At 39.5% G+C, this 21,765-nt stretch overlaps 2 protein-coding genes across 2 annotated transcripts; one reads left to right on the top strand and one right to left on the bottom strand.

Moving 5' to 3' along the window:
* Positions 1 to 350: 350 nt before the first annotated feature.
* Positions 351 to 14,991, top strand: LOC144651662 (pyruvate dehydrogenase phosphatase regulatory subunit, mitochondrial-like). The gene is made up of 18 exons (XM_078511612.1): positions 351 to 416; positions 1,397 to 1,527; positions 2,367 to 2,573; positions 3,053 to 3,186; positions 3,663 to 3,744; positions 4,988 to 5,072; positions 5,748 to 5,829; positions 6,498 to 6,619; positions 7,629 to 7,649; positions 8,414 to 8,660; positions 8,825 to 8,949; positions 9,743 to 10,091; positions 10,708 to 10,832; positions 11,409 to 11,560; positions 11,647 to 11,857; positions 12,251 to 12,346; positions 12,656 to 12,838; positions 14,006 to 14,991. The coding sequence occupies exons 2-18, from the start codon at positions 1,451 to 1,453 to the stop codon at positions 14,309 to 14,311; spliced, it is 2,604 nt and encodes an 867-aa protein (XP_078367738.1). The 5' UTR covers positions 351 to 416; positions 1,397 to 1,450; the 3' UTR covers positions 14,312 to 14,991.
* A 1,245-nt stretch (positions 14,992 to 16,236) lies between these two features.
* Positions 16,237 to 21,552, bottom strand: LOC144652458 (uncharacterized). The gene is made up of 3 exons (XM_078512460.1): positions 21,492 to 21,552; positions 18,004 to 19,918; positions 16,237 to 17,025 (listed from the first exon to the last, which is right to left on the bottom strand). Exons 2-3 carry the CDS (start codon positions 19,536 to 19,538, stop codon positions 16,446 to 16,448), a joined length of 2,115 nt encoding a protein of 704 aa, XP_078368586.1. The 5' UTR covers positions 19,539 to 19,918; positions 21,492 to 21,552; the 3' UTR covers positions 16,237 to 16,445.
* Between the last annotated feature and the right edge of the window lie 213 nt (positions 21,553 to 21,765).

Genomic DNA, 21,765 nt, shown 5'->3' on the forward strand with positions numbered 1-21,765 from the left:
AATGTTTGTTTAAAATTATTTAAGTACATCAATCCACCCATGTTTAGGGTTTAACTTAGTTAAATTTCTTATTTTGTACATAACTTGAGAAGAAATTTTTGAAAACTGGTTTTTATGTTGCGTGACAACAACGTGACACGATTTTGATGCAACTGCGTTACAGAGCTCCCAAGTGACAGCTGTTTTCCTGTAACTGTTATGTGAAGTTCAATTCAGAAAATCGATTTTAATGGAACCATACTACAAAAAAATTGTACACTATTTTAACTTTATATGAAAGGAATGGAAAAATCCTTGAATTTGCGAAGTTCTTGTGACCACTTGTTTCAGTTCCCCCGATTGGAATATTCTATTCAGCATACACGACGTGCCTTCTAGGACGAGGGAAAACCAAAGCTTGAAGCTCGACATCAAAGGTAAAAGAAAGCAAAGCTTTTTGTATCGTTCTTTATTAACCTATTTAAATGTCGTATTCCTTGTCATTTTCATGAATCTCCGTTACGAACTTCTGTGATTTGCTAATTTCTAGTAAGCAATCCCATAACACCCCCTTGTCAATGAATGAGTCATTTATGTGATCGGCTCATGATCAGAGTCCATGTTAGACAAGATAAGTAAACTCGCTTTCCTCCAATTCGAAGGAAACTTAGTTCTATTTTGAACGAATTTAACTGGCATTCTTAAGACTAGGCGTCTGTTAACATACCGGTATATGTAGTCTGTAGAATGCACAAGAATGTCTTGATGTTTTCGCTCACTAGCCCCACTCTTGTTGATCATTCAGTGACATGTCAGTGGTATACTTCAGGTACCACAGTGGCGCTTTATTATGCATTATTCATGAACGGTATTTTGCCTTTTCAACCTTCAAGCTCAAACTGATACATATAAAAAAATCTAGACATTTTTTATGCCAGAATAGAGTACTCCACATAGTTTACCCGTCACACTCCAAACAACTATCTTCTCCCCTCTCCCTTCCCCCCCCCCAAAAAAAAAAGTGAAGCAAAACAAAAAAAAACTCTCTTGTTTTTGAGATCACCCGACTTTCCAAGATGGTGGTAATGTCAATGTATAAAATATTCCGAATGAAATACATTGTTCTATACGTTTATAACAACCAGTTTGCTTGTTGCTCTTTGCTCTTCTTTTTAAATGCTTGAATTTGATACATGAACTCCAGAATACTTGTATTTTTTTTTAATGTCAATTTTTAATATGTATATATATAAATCTTCTACAATTTTAAGAATAGATGTATTTTATACTTAATGCTGATCGCCAGTTTATACCAGTGATCTAATGATCACTGATTGGCCCTTCAGGATAAATAAAGGTTTTTTATTTTTTATTTTTAAATAACTTATCATTTTCTACTTGCTGACGTGATGGTTAGAAATGGAACCCATACTAATAGCTTAGAGGTTGCTGAGTCAGCAGAAGAGGAAGGATGTGGCAACTTGGTGCCTTGAGGTTGCGTAGCAGTTTACTGCGAGAAATTCTTCCCAAACCATCAATCTTAACAAGGTGACTTGATTGATCTCAGACATTCAGAGGCCGCTGTTCAAGGAATGGATAGTGCCCTAGCTCACTGATAAATAGTTTTCCAGTGAACAAGTGTTGACAAAACAAACTATATCTTGTGGATACAGTGTTATCCATCCTTTGAACAGGCCAGACCTGTTAATAGGCTAGTTTCAAATTACACTCCACTGATCACAAACAAAGGAATTAAGTCGAGGTTCAGGGGAATAATTTAAATCTTCTTTTGTTTTATTCTCCTCAACCTTTACTTCATTCCTGTGTTTAGGATCAGTAGAGTGTTTTTTAATCAAAACTAGCCTATTAGTTATCCACTGTTCAGCCAAGATCTCTTTAGTCGTTTTAAAGGGGGATGATGTGTTTCACTCCTCCCCACAAACACCTGCTTAACCGAGGCCAACATTCCTTTCTGCCACGCAAGACAATCACACTCTTAGTGGGACAAGACCAAAACAATATTGATCACAGCTGTTAGCACTGCGTGCTTCCAACAGCTCCAAGCTTAGGATGTTTTGCTTAAATTCATTCAGATGAAAGCAATTTACTTAACAAATATTAAAAATATGGTTGGATCTGACCTTTAAAATGTTAATAAAAATTTAATTTTTGGCAACTTTTCTGTTGCCTTTCTCAGAATAAAATGACTAAATTATTCTATTCTTTTAGCCATTTTATTTTGAGGAAGGCAACAGAAAGGTTGCTGAAAATTAAATTTTAAAATTTTAAAGGTCAGATTTAACCATATTTTAAATTTTTATTATCACCACTGACCGTGGCCCAAACAGCAATTTACCTAACCTTACCTTCTTTCTTTCTGGAATCAGAACAGCAAAGCTATTGTTTCCCTCCAGTCTCAAAGTAAACAGCCAATCCAGTCCCGAAAGCCACCACCTCAGGCACCTATCTACTGACTCGGCATTACCTACAGAGGCTCAGGTAGTAGTTTGTGGAGGGGGAATTGTTGGATGTTCAGTAGCATACCACCTCGCCAAACTAGGATGGAAAGATGTGTTACTCTTGGAACAAGGAAGGTAAGTGATATTCCATATCATGATTGGGGCAATTTTAGACTACAAGTGGTCTGTGATAGTAGACCACAAGTTCTCTATAACATATATTACAGTCAAAACAGCTGATATGATTAATGAATTCATTAATGAGGAAGAGACTTATGATTACTATACTGTGTAAGACAAGTAGGAATCCATTGTCCTTAGTGCGAGGGTTACCCTTCCCCCAAGCTAATTCTTTTACAGAGCATTTGGATGAAAAGGTTAATTGTGCTGGTCTTTGGTCGATCTGTGGCCTGTAACTGATCTGGACAAATATTGGCTGTCTTGGGGTAGTGCATGTTCTACGTCTTTTTAGGAAATAATAGCCAAAGTGATGAAATTAAAAAATTCAGGTGGGGTGAGGTGTCACTAGGTATTACATGTGATACTGGTTAAAAGCAGGGGGATCTTTTTATAATGTCTCGAAATCACAAACTTGTTATAACTTGTTTTACCAGTTTGACCTGTGGAACAACCTGGCATGCTGCTGGTTTACTGGGAAAGCTCCGTTCTTCCGCAGCTGAAACTAAGCTGTCAAGTTACTCTGTGGAATTATACAGCACTCTGGAGGAGGAGACTGGTTTAGGGACTGGTAAGATAATTAATAGCTGGACCAATGTAGATGGTACAGTTTTTGTTTACCATTGTTGCAATGTGACATCCTTAAAACAAAATTTGGGTCCAGGCAAGTTGTAGGTTTGTTTTGGATGAAATAATTCATGTTCTAAGCATGGCACTCGGAATACAACATTATTACAGTTAGAAAAAATGCACTGTCATAACTGGCTCATTTATTATAGTCAGAATTGAGGACGCTGTGAGCCCTATCATCAGGAGACTCCTTTATGTAAGATATAATTGATAGGTATAGGTATGTCCTGCTGGACTGGGCAAAGTTCTAGAGTATGGGACAGCAGTGTATTTGAGTCTTTCCAGTTTGGCCTAAAGTGGGGTATTGATTTTTTTTGGAATCAATACAAATTAAGGGCTATGGTATTAATTCTGACGTAGGTTATTATTAGCAGCTGATATACTGGTTTTGCTACTCCTTTAATATTTAACTTCTAGGTTTTAAAAGGTGCGGTGGGTTGGTTATTGCACAAAGCAAGGAACGCATGACTTTCTTGAAAAGAAGGGCAGCCATAGGCAGGTATGACTTATAGGTGAAATATAAATATATAAATATTTTACAAATTAATTTGTCTTATATCTGGGTGATAAGTTCATAAGTGACAGAATCCATCAAACACTTTGATAATAACGTTGCACAAATTTTGAAAATATTGAATAAAAAGAGTGATCTATTTATTTAAGTGAGTAATCAGAGAATTTCATTGGAAACTTTCTAGAGTAGTACTTCTACCTACTATGATTTTGTGGCAGCGAAAATTTAAAAAAAAGTTGAAAGATAAGAAAGTTAAGAATTTTAACTGCTGCCATGGGAGAGGGGTATTTACGACCTTTTTTATATCGGGAGGCTATGCCCCAATGCCCAAACCCTTCACCCTTTTATATACCACTTTTGACGGTCAGAAAAGGTGTCTTTTTTGTATATAGATCGCTGTTAGAAAATGGTATCCTGCATCTCTTTTTTTAATTCTTCACTTGAATAACACTTTAAAATACTTACAATAGATGAAATGATGATTGGTGGGTCTGTTTGAGATATTTTTGAAGTCCCTTTTAAATACCTAAATGACAGTTTCCCTTACCCTTTCCTGTACTCCAAATTGTGAAATACCTACCCTTATATGACGCTCAAACCAGGAGTTTTGGGAACAAGGGAATTTGGCCATTTGGGAACATGGGAACAAAAGGAAAATAAAACTGGAAACACGGGAACAAATTAAAGCATAATTTAAGGATCACAGGAACACAAGGAAAATTTTGTTGGAAACAGGGGAACATGCCCCCCCCCCCCCTTCCTTCTCTCTTTTTTATATCTACAGCCTGAAAAAGGTACCCTTTTTGGGTGCAGCCTCCCTGTATAGAGAGTATGCCCCCCCCCCCCGTCCTTCTCTCTTTTTTATACGTACAGCCTGAAAAAAGGTACCCTTTTTGGGTTTAGCCTCCCTGTATAGGGAGTATGCCCCCCCCCCCCGTCCTTCTCTCTTTTTTATACCTACAGCCTGAAAAAAGGTACCCTTTTTGGGTGCAGCCTCCCTGTATAGAGAGTATGCCCCCCCCCCCCCCCGTCCTTCTCTCTTTTTTATACGTACAGCCTGAAAAAAGGTACCCTTTTTGGGTGTAGCCTCCCCGTATAGGGAGTATGCCCCTCCCCCACCCTTCCATCTCTCTTTTTTATACCTACAGCCTGAAAAAAGGTACCCTTTTTGGGTGTAGCCTCCCCATATAGGGGGAACTGCTGTTTAATTTTGTTGTTGCTGCTTCAGAGCCTTCAACATTGATACTGAAATGTTATCAGTCAAAGAAATACAGAAGCTCATCCCACTTGATATGAGAACTGATGACATATTGGTGAGTTGCTGCCATAGAAAATAACTACAATGCATTGCAATGCAGAAACTCATTAGAGTGCTTATTTATTACAGCATCTCTAAGTGCTTTACAATTTTAAAGCCAAGTTACACCTTCTTCAAAAGGTTTTATTTGAATGGTCTTGTACTTGGTTTTGACAGAAAGGGTGATGTTCAGCATAACAGAAGCACTTACAAGTCAGTTTAGGTTGATCCAACCCTAACTTGTGATCCAAGTTGATCTGATCTGCCGTTTTGTAACTGCTTCTGCTCCAAAGCTTTCCTATGAATGGTCACACACTAGGGTTTTATCCACAGACGTAAATGTTAGAACCACCTTGTACAGCATAACAAATACCTAGTACCACATGAAAGTATACTGCTCAACAGCTTTCATCTGAATGGTCACACACTAGGGTTTCATCCACAGACTTGAAAAGTGAGAACTTCGTAGATAATGTACAGAACAACAGTACATCTTGAAAGCAATGCTAAATAACTTTCATGTGAATGGTCACGTAATTGGGTTTGATACAAAGACTTATGAGTTAAAAGGGTTTTATACTGGAAGTAAAGAGTTTTTCAAAATAAGTTGTGTAATAGCAAGATTTGAGTGGCCTTAAAATTAATTTACCGTGGGTTATATCTTAGAGATAAAATTTTAACTTATTTATAGGGTGGCCTTTGGATCCCCAGTGAAGGCGTGGCAACATCCAGTGATGTCTGTCAGTCGCTGGCCAAAGGAGCAACTTTAAATGGTACTGGAAATATTTACACTATTATTCATTTGCATCTACAAGAATTTGTTCATTATCAACCAAAAAGGTCAAGATAAGCATTATCAACATCTATGGTTTTCGTTTTTGTAAATGATCAAGGTATCGATCAATCAAGCGCTTCAAACTGTAGCCACCCTTTTTGAAATCTTTTTGACAAGTTCTTAATTAGTTTGATGAGTTTTTTGGCTTTCAGCTACTGATGCATTGGAAAATAGAAGGCGGGTACCAACTGTTGCATCATTCAACATGAAACGTCAGAGTATGAAAGGGTTTCCAACAGTGTTTCGCACAAGCGTTTATGCCAAGTTCAACTGGCAACAAATATGGTCAATTTTATGCCGACAAAACTTTGGTCAAAGTTAACTTTTTTGAACAGGAAATGTGTTTTAAAGATTTTTGTAAGACTTAAAATCAAATACATTAGTTTTTTTTCATTATTTATGATTTATCAGGTCTTCTGTGTTTGCAAAACTGGTTGAAACGGAACGTTTTTACAGATCCATTATGCAACCAGAAGCTATCAAACTAATACAAAACTTGTCAAAAAGATGTCAAAAAGTTTGTTGGGTGGCTGCGGTTGAGCCGCTAATGACTGTACATATAGCAGGACGGAGCATACTTTAATTTACGATTGTGTTATTCATCAGGTGTTAAAATTTTTGAAAAAGTTGCTGTAGAGTCCATTATCACAGATGGAAAATCTATCACAGCAGTAGAAACAAACAAAGGGAATATCAAGTGTGAGATATTGGTCAACTGTGGTGGTCAGGTAAATGTTCAGAATTACAGTTTCATCAAAAAGGGAAAAACACAAAGTCACCTTCAGGGTTGTAATGATTTTCTAACCCTGATGACTTCGTCTAAGTCAAAAATGTTTTAGTTTTTTTTTCCTTTTAAAGATTTTTTAAGCCTTGTCAATAGTTTTTTTTACCAAAAGTGCACATTATGGACATAACATATACCTGCCAACTCTTATGCCTTAGGCGTGAGTCTCACGCTTGTTAGCTGAAAACTTCGATCTCACACCAACTCACGCTTACGAACCAATTCCTCACGCCTAGTCGAAAAATGTGAGTTATTACAACCATAAATGGTACACTTTCCAAAAATATGTGAACTCAAACGAATGTGAGAAACGAAAACTCCATGTTAACTGAGTTTATGACGATACTTTCCCCGAAATCTCAGAGTTTTGATAAGAAAAGCTTTGAGAGAATGTGGTCGTGTTTAGCAAAACAAGTCTTGGGATTGTGTTCGGGATATGTTCGGAAGGTCTTCGGAATACTTCGGACATCTTCGGGAATCTTCGGAGATGGTCGTGTCATCTCCGGAAATCCTAGCACTCTTAGGATAAAAAACTCACGCCTTTAACCCAGAAAAAGTTGGCAAGTATAATAACAGTTTTACTGTTTTTCATGTTTGTTTAACCATTACAGGCAAACCGGATATGTTTTTTTCATACAACTTTGCAACATGCATCTTTGCAGAATGATGTTTAACATTGATCAGTTTATTTGAGAAGCAATTTCAATTCAAATTTGCTTGAGCAAGTTTACAAGTTCTGTTTGAGTTTTGACAAATTCCCCAGTTTTCATTAATTTGTTTGCATATAAATTGAAATAAAACATTAAGTCTGAGTCAGGGAGGGAAAAAGCATTTGCCTTAAATTGTCAAGTGTTTGTCAAAAAATTATGTTTTGTGAATATTAATTATTTTATACTGTCAATATTAAAGTAAATTTGATATTTTTTTATTTTTGTTTCCTTTGCATGTTTTAGTGGGCATGGGAGATTGGTCAGGTAAGAGAAAAGTTTTAAAATTTATTACATGTATCTGATCAACTGGCTTATAGTGTGATGGCTTGCACAGTAAGCCTCACAACTGTGCATAATGCATACTTTATTTTGATGATCAGTGAATTTTTATAAGGTTAATTTTGTGTCACAATATAGTAATGTTCATTTCTTGCAATAATTCTTTGGAACTCTGGCTGAAGTATTTTGAATGTATTACAATCACTGACAAGATCCCCTTGAAATGAATCTGTATCTGTGACCTCTTTGATAAGAACCGCTCTCTAATCGAGGCTTAGTTGGCTGACTGTATCAAGATTGTGTTATGTCAGAGGCATTTTGTCTTTGGAGCGTCTTGACCGGTTACCCCTCATGCATTTCTTAAAATTCTTTGGCTTTTGAAACCCCCAGTATGGAGTATGGATGTTATCTGGAACTGCGCATAAGTTTTTGGTTCTTTGTGTTAATTTAGGAAGGAGGAATGTCTTGACTTGGATTGGTAAAACCATGGCATGCAAGTGTCCTAACCCGATGAATTTTAATTTGTTCAAAACTGCTAGGCTGTGTACAGCCGTCCGGCTCCGCTCAAAAGGTTTTTTTGAGGGAAGCGGGATGGCTGTACACAGGCTAAAAACTGCAAAATAATATTATTAAGATGCAAGATGACTTCTCTCAATTTTGGTCTTGTTACAGTTTTGACGAGTTTCTCAAATTTTCGCTTAAAATTTTTGGTGCTTTCAACTTAAAACTTTTTCTTCTCTTACCTTCAGAAAAGCGATCCCAAAGTATCCTTTCCTCTTCATTCCACGGAGCACTTTTACATTGTAACGAAGCCAATAGACGGTGTACCCTCCATGCTGCCAGTGATACGAGATCATGACGGGCAGATTTATTTCCGTGAGTGGAGCGGCGGACTGATGAGTGGAGGCTTTGAAAAAGAAGCCATTCCTATCTTCCATGAAGGAATTCCTAAAGGATTTGAATACCAGCTACTCCCAGAAAACTTGGATCACTTTGGTGGGTGTTTACTGATGAAGAAATCACATTATCACATTCATAAAATATATCTTGTTGTATAGTTTAGTGTGCAGCATAGCTCCAGAGCGCTTTTTTGGGGTAATATTATTTTTCACAGTTGCATATATTAAAATTGCATAAAATCTCTCATTTCGTTTCTGCAGACGAGTTATTGAGCAAGATGCACCATCGCTTGCCTTTGATGGAGAAGGCAGAGATTCGTCACATGACCAATGGACCAGAGAGTTTCACTCCCGACTCACGGTACTTGCTGGGGGAGGCGCCTGAGGTAGGTTTTTTTTAATTTTCAAGCCTGTTAGACTGTTGATAGTTTCCCTTCTTGTGGACAAAAATTAAAAACTGCAAGTTTCATGAGAAAGATGTAAGTTTCTGTTATGACGAGCGCGGGTCAAAGTAAAAATCTGGGTCCCCAATAAAGGGAATCGAACCCATGACCTTATGCATACCGGTCGGACGCTCTAGCCACTGAACTTCAGGGAGACTCGTGGGGAACTATGCCATATACAGCTAATTCGAGAAAGGTTTTCGAAAAAAAAAAACACGAAATTCAAAGTGCACGCGACAAGGCCGAACCATAGTATGGCTACAGGTGGAGAGGTACTGCACGTTCTGAATACTAATTAGATAGCGACATGACGAACGCGAATTTGCACGTTTTCTTTCTCTTCAGACAAATGGAAATGAGGTTTCTTTTAGCTCCCTAGTGTGAGAAGAATTTTTTTCAAAACTCAGAGACGTGGGACAGTAAAAGTAAAGCTACAGAAAAAGGACTCCTGTGAGGAAAAAAACATTCTTCACGTGCAAAAGTACAAACTTGTACACCAATATGCAAAATTCAAGTGAATACCCAGCCCACCTTTCGATCTTGTCGTATGGACTTTTGTACTTTTTTCCGACAACTTTTCTCGAAATTAGCTGAATTCACGGTTCATATGTGACCCGCGTTCAGTATGCCGCTGGAAATCCTGAGATAGAGAAATAAAGATTGGACTTGTGGGCTCAGCCCCGCGAGGCTGGGTAAATGAAATGAAAACTTGACACAAATCATCATTTTTTTCAAGGTGCGTAATTTCTATGTAGCCGCTGGCTTCAATTCTGGCGGTATCGCCAATGCAGGAGGCGCCGGGATGGCCCTTGCAGAATGGATCACAGCTGGGGAGCCTACAATGGACCTCTCGTCTGTGGACATACGTCGCTTTGCCCCTCATCACAACAACAAACGTTACTTACAAGAGTGCGTGAAAGAGACCCTCAGCTGGCATTACCTGTTGCGGTTCCCATACTCAGAGAGAAACCGTGCGCGCGGGCTCAGGTGCTCGCCGTTATTCTCCGATCTGAATGCCGCCGGTGCATCATGGGGTGATAAGATGGGATGGGAAGTTGCTAAGTGGTTTTCACTTCCGGGAGAAGGTATTGTTGAAGTTTTTTTAAGTTACGGTCACTGTAGTCATAGTAAAGAGATGTCTCCCTTTGCGCACTCATTTCTCACGCTAAAGAAACGCCTGAGTTTTTTAATTTCGGCCAAAAAAATTTCATACTGATGTCGTAGCTCAAGAGAGATCTGCGAGGTCTCTGGTTGCTAAATTAAAAAAAAAAAATTTAACGACCAGACGTTGTTGATACGCTTTAGTCAAGTTGTCTTTGAGACACAGTCTTCATCATCAACTATTCTGTGTTTGGGGCATCTTTTCCAGTAGCTTTTTTGAGCAATTTTTTGTGTTCTACCTTTTTTCTTTAAGTGCTGAAATGTAAAATTTGATACGCGTAGTGACTCGGATTGGTTCCTACGTGCGCGCGAAAATTTAAATCTAAGCAGTAACTAATCAAATTCACACAATGGATATCTGTAGTTTTACGTCAACAGTATGCAATGTTTCGGGGTTTAATCACGGGCGACTCATGGGAATGAATCACTAAGAGAGACATTTTTACTCAGGTTGCATTTAACGCTCTTTGTTCTGTGTTGTGTATGTACATGTTAATTCTGAGTTATATTGAAATGCTATTTTTTTTAATATTTAACAAGACCACCCCCGTGAGAACGGTTTTGGCAAACCCAGCTGGCTAAGAAGTACAGAGGTGGAATACAAAGCGTGTACTGAGGGGGTAGCTGTGGTAGACTTGACCTCTCTTGGGTTATTTGAAATTGAGGTATGACACATACATTGGAGCAAAGCTGTTTCATTTTTTGTCCTGAATATGATGTGACATTTCCAAGATATGTAGCGAAACTGTCATGCTGCCATATTCACTCCCAGCGGTTAAACGCAAAAATCCAACGCCACTTCCGGTTTTCAACGTCGCGAACTTTGTAAGAGTTTGAATCCAGAGTGTGCAAATCTTTTGTGAGAAAACAATATGAGTGACTGTCTTAACTTTTGGCTTGAAAGCGAAGGGTGTCAAAAATAAGCGACAGCTTTGGCGGAAACTACGCGCACAGTGTGTTTTACCGCCGTATGTCAGCAGGGTGACTAACTGACAATAATCTCAAATCTTTGACATAATTTGTTGAAATTAAGATTCTGTCAACGGCTATTCGAGATTGCATGTATCGAACTGTTCTTCACGTCTGGTATATTAATCAGTGATATTTTGTCAAAATTCGCCAAAATTCTCAAAACTATGACTAACATTGCAGTTTATATTTGCTTGCTTTTCGAACTTCAAGACGAAAGTTTGAAGTGCGGTACAGTGCATATTATTGTAACCTTTTTTGTCTTTCCATAGTCCACTAAAGATGGAGAGGTTGAGAAGTTTCTTCAGTACTTGTGTTCTAATGATGTTGCCACTCCCGTGGGATGCTCTGCGCGTACTTTGGTACTGAACAAACGCGGTGGAGTAGAGTTGAGCTGTACCGTGATAAGAAATACACAAAACAGGTATTATTGGAGAACAACTTGTCAAGTCATCAGGTTTAGCTGTTAACAAACTGACAATGTATTTTCTTTTATTTTGTGTCTAACAGGTTTACAATCTTGCTAGATGATTCAGAGCGCGTAACCGTGGCTCAGTCACTGATTTCACGCAACATCCCATCAGACTCCACGGTCACATTCCGTAACATCCAATCAGGATACGTTATTTTGGGTGTACTGGGCCCGAATTCGCGCAAGTTGCTTCAACCTCTGACCCAGACCTCCTTGGATGATAGTCAATTCCCGGTGAACACAGCAAAGGTAAAATACATTTGTTCATGATTTCACCAAAATACGAGAACATTCGAGTTATGTTTTTTGTGGTACATCTGGTGCATTTTGAAAGGAACGCAAACACGCAAAGACTAGAAGCTTTAGCAATGTTTTTTTGCACAACGGGTCAGTCAGTCAGTCAGTCAGTCAGCTAGACAGTCAGTCAATCAGTCAGCTAGACAGTCAGTCAGTCAGTCAGTCAGTCAGTCAGTCAGTCAGCCAGTCATTCAGCTAGACAGTCAGTCAGTCAGTCAGTCAGTCGTATCTTTTGCGAACGCGCTCGGTCTTCGAACGAGAGCGAGAGGTCTGGAGCCAATGTCAAAACTGTGAGTGAGACTGGGGAGAGACGCTAAACTGTAAGAATAATTACGTTATTTGCAGAACATTGACTTGGGCTATGCTATGGGCGTCATGACCTTCAGAACCAGTTGTTTTGGTGACCAGGAAAACGACTGGAAGCTTTTGGTTCCCTCTGAGGTAAGCCCCTGCACCGAATAGACAATTTAATACGCGCATTAGATTTGAACGTGTAATTATGTTAAAAATAACTTCTGGTTTTGGAGTAGTGCCTGATTCTCGGTTTGTTTGTTATTCATTATCCAACTTCACTTTACTAAGAGAAGGGTTGTTTTCAAGACTTCTCTTAATTAATTTCTCTTCGCCTGAGGAAGCGTTGCGAACCTTCTCTTCATATCACTTTTATCAAATTCCTTGTGTAAGATGGAATTTCTCTCGTTGTAAGAAAACAATTTCTGAACTTTGCCCCATGCCCTTTTCGCCATACAGTTTGCAGTTTGTTTGTACCGTGATCTGATGAGGGCCGGAAGAGGTCTGCATGTCAGGAACGCGGGTCGGTCAGCGGTTGATTGTTTACGGATTGAGAGAGCCATTCCTCAGATGGGAAGTGAGCTGACGCCATTTGTAACTCCATGGGAGGCAGGAATTAAGGATAGAGTTCAACTGAATAAGGTATCGTGCAAACATTACTAATCAGTAGCCGTTGTCAGGCATTATGAAACTTATGGGGCGAGTTAAACGGTACGATTATGCCTATGATTATCGCACGCGACACGCTTACGCCATGACGGACTACAACACGATTCGAGTCGTGTAAATCAACCTACCAAATCCTTACGACAGACGCGCGCCTGTGTAAATGGTCCTAAGTCAGTCGTAGGCCTGTCGTAAACTTGTCTTAGGCGAGAAAGTCGAACCGTGTAAATCGGCCCTAAGATATAGACGTTTTTCGTGGCGGCAATGACGTGACAATCTGGATGGACTGGATCTGATAGTTAAAAATTTTACAGTCGGCCTTGGCGACTTCGTCGAATCATTAGTCAGTTTAGTTGTAATTTCTATATACTCAAGCAAATCCCAATTGGTCTTCACGTCACCGTCGCCTCGGAAACGTCTGTAAATTAAGCACGCTAATTGTTGGACAGTTAAAGAGGATTCAATTCTGTGAGTCAAAAGTTCGTTCTAGGTACAAGCAAACTTTGAATTTATATCATTCACATCTGTGTCACGCAACGATACTTTTCAAAGAGCGTCAAAGTGCGCGCGAGTAATCTGTAGCCGCTAAAAGTGGACAAAATAGGTGAAACTCTACAGCTACAAAAAGTAGCACATTGTGCACAGCCAGTTGAGCTGTATCGTCTTTTTAATCCTGGTCATTGTGGCATCATGTAGCTATCATTTCTTCCGAAAGAAATGTCAACCTGTTAGTTAACTCATGCAGAGTGAGAGAAAGTCGGATCGGGTTGAATGAAGCCAGAAAACGACGGAACGCCAGAAATAAACGTACAAACGGCGAATGTCCCATAACTTGACTTGTAACTTCTTTTTTAGGGCCACTGCACTATGATCTTTGCGGCATAAGGGCGTTTTGCACTTTCGTCTCACCTCTGATTTATTATTATCTTTGTTATCACACCCTCAACCTAACCAACACCCCCTCCTCCTCCTCATCGTCATCATTATCGTTACCTCTTCCTCATCGCCATCGTCATCATCATCATCATTATGATTGTTACCGTACCCTTTCTAATTGCTTTAGAGTTCTGCAAAACCACAATAATCCGCTTTTCTCATTTCGCTCAACAAACCGTTCCCTTTTTCTCACCGTTTTTTTCTCAGAATTGTGATTTTATCGGAAAACAAGCTCTTCTTGATGGCCAAGACCAACAACAAAAGAAACGTCTTGTGCAAATTACTCTTCAAGAACACGACGACAACAACTACCCGTGGGGAGGGGAGCCGATCCTTAGAAATGGCTCGTTAGCGGGATCAACGACAAGTGCGTGTCACAGCTTCAAACTCGGACGGCCTGTGTGTCTAGGATACTTAGAGGGGGTGGGAGAGGACTCTGTCGTTCAAGATGGACAGTTCGAGATTGACATAGCCGGGAGTTTGTTTCCTGTTTCGGTTTCTTTGCATAAGTAAAATTAACACCTTAAAGTTAGTTTCTATCGAAGATAGATCCGAATTTCATAACTTAAGTAGTTTAGTATTTTAATTCCATTTTTTACATAGTAATGGTCTTAGTTAGGAATTTCCCAAGGTAGGAGTTAGTGTATTTTTATATTGTTAATTACAAAAGGGTTTGGGTATTTGTGGATGGGGCTTTTAACTGTAAATATGCTGCACAGAAATTATAATTATTTTGAATGAAATATATCTCTCTGGCAAAAATAAATAAATAAAAAATAAAAACCGTATCCTCTAAGGCAATGTAAGAAAAAGTAAGAATAAATTAGGAAATCGTTTGAATTAATGGAATTTATAATTTTTTTTTAATAATGACATGTTTTTATTGAAATCAACAATTACAAACATTAACAATATTAACATAAAAACAAAACATACAAATAGTTACATCATCAACGAGGACGAAAAATAATAATAATAAAAAAATACACGGTAACATAGAAAGTAGAAATACAAATTACAATAACTCTGTTTTTATGACTTATTTAATTCAATGTGCAAGCAATTCCAAATAAATATTATCTTTTTTAGTAATTCTCAAATAAAATGTTCTTCAAAGAAGGAGCCATACGCAACTTTGTAACGTGTTTTTACGCCGTTTTTTCAAATAAACAGCTAATAAATAGTTTGACACAGCCGTGTTTTCTGTTTCTTTTTGTTTTCGTCATTTCCACATTTAGCTCGGCAGAAGCTTATCGCCCTAATTTCCTCTGTTCGTTTCTCACCTGATGCTCGCGCGTATCGGAAGCCCACGCGTGGGAACAAAACCATATAAAGAAGTTAATTTTCATTGGTTGGAAATAATCGGAAGCATGGAACAGAGATGTATGCTTCTAGGGTGAAAAGCTTCTTGCTCGGAAACTGATCATAATCTTATTTCCCCTTGTACATGACAAGAGAATCGAGATATTGATCAGATTGATCAAAAAGTGGGAGGTTCTTTTGATTTATAATCCATGCTGGTGGGAAACTCTTAAGAGAATTAATGGTGAGAAACACTTGAGAGAATTCATGTTAACGTGGCTTTTACTTTTACTTATGTGGATGTAACGCTACTGTGTGATAAAATGAAAGCTATTAATCGATATTAAACAGCGATACCATGTTGTATTGTTTATTATGCTGTGCGAGGTACATCTAACGTTTAAGTCTATGGATGAAACCCTAGTGTGCGACCAGTCAAATGAAAGCTATTATGCAGTACTTCCATGTGGGTAATGTTTGTTATGCTGTTCAAGGTGGTCCACATGAGCAGCACTTTCATGTCGTATTGTTTAGTATAGTTTTTTTTTCACGCGAATGTGAATTAACTATCAAGCAGTTTGTTCATATAGTGCTCTTTTTATGCTGTACAAGGTGGTTCTAACTTTTAAGACTGTCAGTGTGGATAGTGTGTGGCTATTCAAATTAAAGCTATTGAGCAGTACTTTCATGTGGTGTTGTTTATTGTGCTGTACAAGGTGGTTCTAACTTTTATGTCTGTGGATAGTACCCTAGTGTGTGACCATTCAAATTAAAGCTACTGAGCAATACTTTCATGTGATTTTTAAAGGTACAAGGTGTTTGAAACCCTGGTGTGTGACTTTTCGTCTGAAACCGGCTAATTTGAGCAGTACTTTCAAGTGATATTACAGATACTGTTTGCTTTCAAAATTACAAAACGAAAGTTTTACTTTCAGTTTTGATTTTCAGGGCCCTTGATAGAAAAGAGTTATATCTATTGAGGAACTAAATTAAATTAAACCATCAAATTTCAAGTCTCTGGTTGATGAACCTTATATGCGACCATTGAAAGAAAAGGCTATTGGGCAGGATTTTTATATTGTACTGTTTATGATATAGTACAGGATGGTTCTAACTTGTAAGTCAGTAAATAAAACTTTCGTGTCTGACTATTCATACAAAAGCTACTGAGCAGAACTTTCATGTTGTCCTTTTTATTATATTGTACAAGGTGCTTTAAACTTTCAATTTTAAGTCTGGATAACACCCTAGTGTGTGACCACTGAAATGAAATCCATTGAGAAGAACTTACATACGGTGCAAGTTTTCCCCGTTTTGAACTTTGTAACTCTTGCGTGTTTTAGGGTTAAAACATGTTGAATAGTTTTTTCTTATACCACGCTCGTTGCATTTTTTCATCTCTTTTCTGCTGTGTTTCTGTAAATTTAGCAGCCGCTTCTTGCCTCAGTCGATCCTCTCGGGCCAAGGCTTCCTCGTCCTTAGCTCGTAGCCACTCCTGGTATTTCCTTATGGCTTCGGCCTTTCTCTCCTCGCTTTGCTCGAGTTTCCCCCGGCTCATCTCCTGATTTCTAAAGTCTCCCTTCTCTTCAAGCCATAATTGGTGTGTCTTTCCAGTTAAGTACCGCCAGTTATCCTCTTTCTGTTTTTCAATGGCGTACTTTTTCGCTTTTCCCGCCAATTCTGTCTGTTTTCTGGCCGTTTCCGCCTCTTTGTCTGTTAACCACATCTCGAATGTTTTCCGACGATTTGCCTTTGATGTCTGCAAAAAGCGCGCGAGTTTTTCGTTTTCATCCTCGGATGACGAGTCGTCATCGTCAGATTCGTCAAACTGGTTTTTCTTGACTGTCCTCCATACGTTCCAAGGCTTGCTTTCGCGGGATTCGTACTGTGACATTAGGAATTCTTTCTCCTGATCGCTCATTTGCCTGAAATAAAAAATAATAATACTTACTTGGTTAGTCTTCACGGGCCTAATGGTTTCCGTAACAGTTCGGCGGTACCCACTTTTATACCATGCCATAGAAAATACAGCCAATCAGAATACAGGAAAGCCGTTGTATGTTCGACGGTATTCAACCCAACCTTCCCATAGTGCGCTGCGACTGTATTCTCGACGAAATTTCAGTTTAGTAAGCGTATTTTCTATGACATGGTATAAAATAGTTACACAACACTTTCTCGTGGTAAACTATGGAATATCCCACTTGTCACTTGTATTTTCTTGGCATACACACTCGCCTAAAGGCTCGTGTGTATACCGAGAAAATACAAGTGACTCGTGGGATATTCCATAGTATACCACTCGAAAGCGTTGCATAACTAGTATGTATGTACTCTTGAGTGAAAAAGTGAACACCTCAACTCTCTCTAAAACGGACACCGTCAAGACCGGCTCCAACTGTCCGTCGTAGAAGGGTATCCGTCTTATAGGGAGTTTAATTACAGTAAAAAACGAGACGGGACCAACACCAGCTGGTGTCCGTATTATAAAGGTATCCGTTATCTGTTAAGACCAAGTTGACTGTATACTCAAGGGCAATAATTGCTGTATTAGTTATGCGTAAAACTGTGAATTTTCTCTTGTAAAACTGTAAATGAAAAATAATATGTAAATGATATATTTGCCCACTAAACGCACAACAGCTCTTAAGAACTCGTCCAGATCGAATTAAAATTCTCAGTGTTGGTTTTTGTAGAGGGGGAAACAACTCCAACGAGAAACAACAACAAACTCAACCCACATATGACGCCGGGTTCAGGATTCAAACCCAGGCTACATTGGTAAGAGGCGTGAGCTCTCCCCTCTGCACCATCCTTCCTCCCCACCGTGCAGTTTCCGTGTCTACTTGCTGCAAGGCCCTCTTTTTATTCCCCTTCCCCTCCCCCATCGTTATAATACATACCTTTCGCTGCCATTCTCTCCTGCGCTGAAAGTCATGGCTCTTCGTCTGGGTTCAGGTGAGTTCACTGGCGAGCCCGCTGGCGAGCTGCACGTACGGATCACATTTGTTCTCATCATTGGAGACGTTGGGTACCTCGGACGAGGTACCATTGGAGACCTGGGGCGGGGAGCCGATGGAGACCTGGGGCGAAGAATGGGACTTCCCGGTCTCTCTGGGTTGAGAAGCGACGGAACAAGTTTACGGCCCATGCGCGGAGAATTCATCGGTGATGACGTTGGCGTGTTTACTCTCGGCAGTCTCTCCTCAATCTGTTTGACTCCTGGGACAGGTCTGCCGCTCAGTGGTCTTATTTGTTCAACACACGTGCGCGCAGAACTGGCAGAGGAGGGCCTGTCATGGTTGTTGAGTGACCTCATGGCTCTTAATGGCATGTGCATCTTGGGCTGCGAGTTCGCGCCTCTATTTAACATCCTTTGGGGTACAGCACGCCTGGGAAAAGATCCCTCGCTAAGCTCTTCTTTATTTTCTCTTCGTTGATTGACTTCTCTCGGTTGACTTTGGTTGACTTCTCTCGTCAGTTCGTCCCTCACTTTGCTGAGGATGTCGCCAACTGTTGATTTGGCTGGTTTCTGTTTTAATTCGTCTTGGCAGATGGTATCTTGTTTAGATTCCTCGACTTGACCGATCTCCTTGCCGTTTACCTCGTGTTTCTCGTCATGAGCACGCGACTCGTCTTCTTTAAGCCCGTTTGAATCAGCTTTCAAGGTTTTGCCAATGTCCGACTGGTCTTCTAAAACGTCACGAGACTGTAATTCCATGTACTGGTTCAGTAGCTCAACCAGATCTTGCTGATTGGTATTTTTAGCCATATCCATAGGCGTGACTCCCTGACGATCAACTTTAGACAACAGCGCCGAGCCACCGTTCATGAAGATTGCCGCGGCGCAAGAGAAGTTCCCTCCAGCTACCGCAGCATGCAGAAGTGAGCGGCCACTGCATTTCACGGTCTGCCAGACGCCCACCTTTACATCGCCGCTGAGCAAGCCGTTTAACAGTTCGTCGTCGCCTTTTTGCGCTGCGATAAAAGCTGCAACAAAAGCTCTCTCTTCACTGGAAATCTGATTCATCTTGATGCAAATTCGCTTCAAAATCTGCCGATTGTCCCGCTTCATACAACGATCCACAAAGCGCTGCCACCAGGGAGGGATGCTCAGCTCAAACGTCATTGATTCCCCACCGGACCCCCCACCGAACGCGTCGGCACGCTGCGTCTCGATGTCCGCCATTTTTGTCTCGTCATTCAGTTCAAAAGCACTGTCGTTACCTGGTTGTACAAGTGTAAACAAATCTGACGGCACACCGCTGTTGACCTCGACCATCATTTTCAAATCACGCACATTCGACGAGCGCTTTGCTTGGAAACTTAAAGTTTCTCCTGTTGGCAATTGAACATGGACTTGAAAAGCGTCAGGAGCTTCTTTTGTTAATTCTGTTTCGCTGCTTTGTCCTTGTTCTTTCATTATCTCCATACTCATGATTTTTTTCTACAGAGTTTCTCTCCTGTCGGTAAACAATGTTCTTCTTCCGTGTTGACTCGGTAGATTACATTTCTAAGTTTGTCGATAACAACTCTTTGCGTTGCCGTTCAAAAGCGTCCCTTCGAAAATGACGTCTTGATTTGTTACCAGCGTGAGTGAGATTATGTCTTCGTGGAAGCGATTACAATTGCCAGAGAAGCATTAGATATATTGCACCGTCACCATGAAACAGATGCTTTTTTGAAGTCGGCGGCATACATACAGTTTAAAGTGTGCAGTATCCACGTTTGAAATAAATATACTTAAGTTTTGTGTTTACGTGTCACTATAAGCGCTTTTACTGAGCATACCAGTTGTAGTTTTTTTGTTGAAAAACTCTAAAGAATAAAAAGTTATTAATGCAAGACTGGTAAACCCCAAGGGGCCTTAAGATGGCTTTATATTTGTTGTTTAACTTGTGGTACTTATCTAACGGTGTATGATTTATTAAGCGATCATTAAGACAAACAAAGCTGGTCTGCATAGCTATTGTTATGTAAAACATATAACTTTTATTGCACTTACAAACAAACTACCAATATACTAGCTTTTTGTTTTTTTGTCGGTTCAGTTTGTCAAGCTAAATAGAAGAATCAAACTTAACCTAGAAGAGGTTAAAAGTAGATTTTCGTGTTGCGAGTTGCTGGGGGTTCACTTTCTTCTCTCGGCTACTGTATTCGCTGCCTAATAAAAACAACTTTTTTAACAAGAACCTAGGAGTTTACGTTATTTAAAACGCGAAACAAACCGACCTTATTGTCAGTGTCTGTTAGACAGAAAACAAAAGATATCAAGAGTAATGAAGCGAATGATTGATAATGAATGTCCTTATATTATTTTCATGATTTGAACCTGTAACATTCCTTTATGAATGTTTTGTTCTAAACAGATGTTTTTTAGTTCTAAAACTTTTTGAAGTTGTTTTAATCATGTTTGCTATTTTAAAACAAGAACTGAATATTTTTGCAAAGAACTTTTTTACTCAATTGGAGCTCTTTATTTAGAGCTCGATGCAAAAACGAGTGCATAACATAAAAATGTTCTCAGCTAAGTCTCAGTCGATTTGGGTACATCCTTAGCATGTTCTTAACATTTTAGTCAATCTCATGGAAACGGTTCCTATAATAAAAAAAGAGACTGAGTGAAGTTGTTTATCGATCGCAGTTTGACTGGGTAAGAAAGAGCGTTCCTGTGAAAACTTAACTTGATTAGCTTTTTAGTTGAAATCTCAACCAAAATTTGTTTTAAAAAAGTTTGTTATGCATGTAAATTAGGCCTGTGCAAGCTGTTACTCTACCAACTGACTTAATAACTAACGGACTGAATTTACATTTCTGCCATCTCGATTGCATTATGGTACAAATTCCGGTTATGGTCCTCCCTCCTCCCCCCGGTAATAAGCCTATCTGGTTTTAGCATAACCCAGCTGCCGTCTATTGGCAAAACGCGCAATCTGATTGGCTACACAGGTGCCTTCTGTCGATCGCTAGACGGCTCTCGGAGCGCGCGCTCAGGTTTTAGCGTTATTCTGTGTTTAAGAACGTTCGCGCCAAAATTTTCTACTCGATAGATTTCTTTAATTTTTTGCTGCTGTCAGATAATGAGTTACTTGTGTCAGAAATGCAAAAAAAAAGTTGGGGTCACCGACTTCGTTTCAGAGAAAAAGCGTGTGGAAAACTACCTTAATTTTGGAAAATTGGCGCACGGTAATTCAGCATGGTTTACGGGGTTTTCAGCATGGTTCTCAAGACTTCGCCCCTCGCCAACTATCAGCCGATAGGAACCTCCAGCTTGCCGTCTAATTGTTAAGTAGACACCTGTGTGCTAACGGCAACATAACGGTCATACCCCCCCCCCCCCCCTCCCACGGTGCTGCCCTTTTTTCCATTAATTGTTTTTTTTTTAACTTACCAAATCTGGGCCAAGGCGTACTGTTAACGTCCTTACAGAACGTTGCACTTCAAGTAGTAGCTGATGAATAACATCCAAGTAAATTTCATTAAAATGTTAAATCACGTTGACTTTCTCTTTTTAGTTCACCCAAACCCCTTACGATAAGTCCAATGATTTTATGCATTATACATATGATTAAAGAATCGTTGGCCATGAAATGAACGATGCGATCCAAATGTTTACTGGGAAATCAGAAAAGATAATCCGCGTCTGTGACAAAATAAACATGATA

This window comes from Oculina patagonica, chromosome 4, assembly GCF_052425735.1.
Source record: "Oculina patagonica isolate OP01 chromosome 4, crgOcupat, whole genome shotgun sequence".
Taxonomy (NCBI): Eukaryota; Metazoa; Cnidaria; class Anthozoa; order Scleractinia; family Oculinidae; genus Oculina; species Oculina patagonica.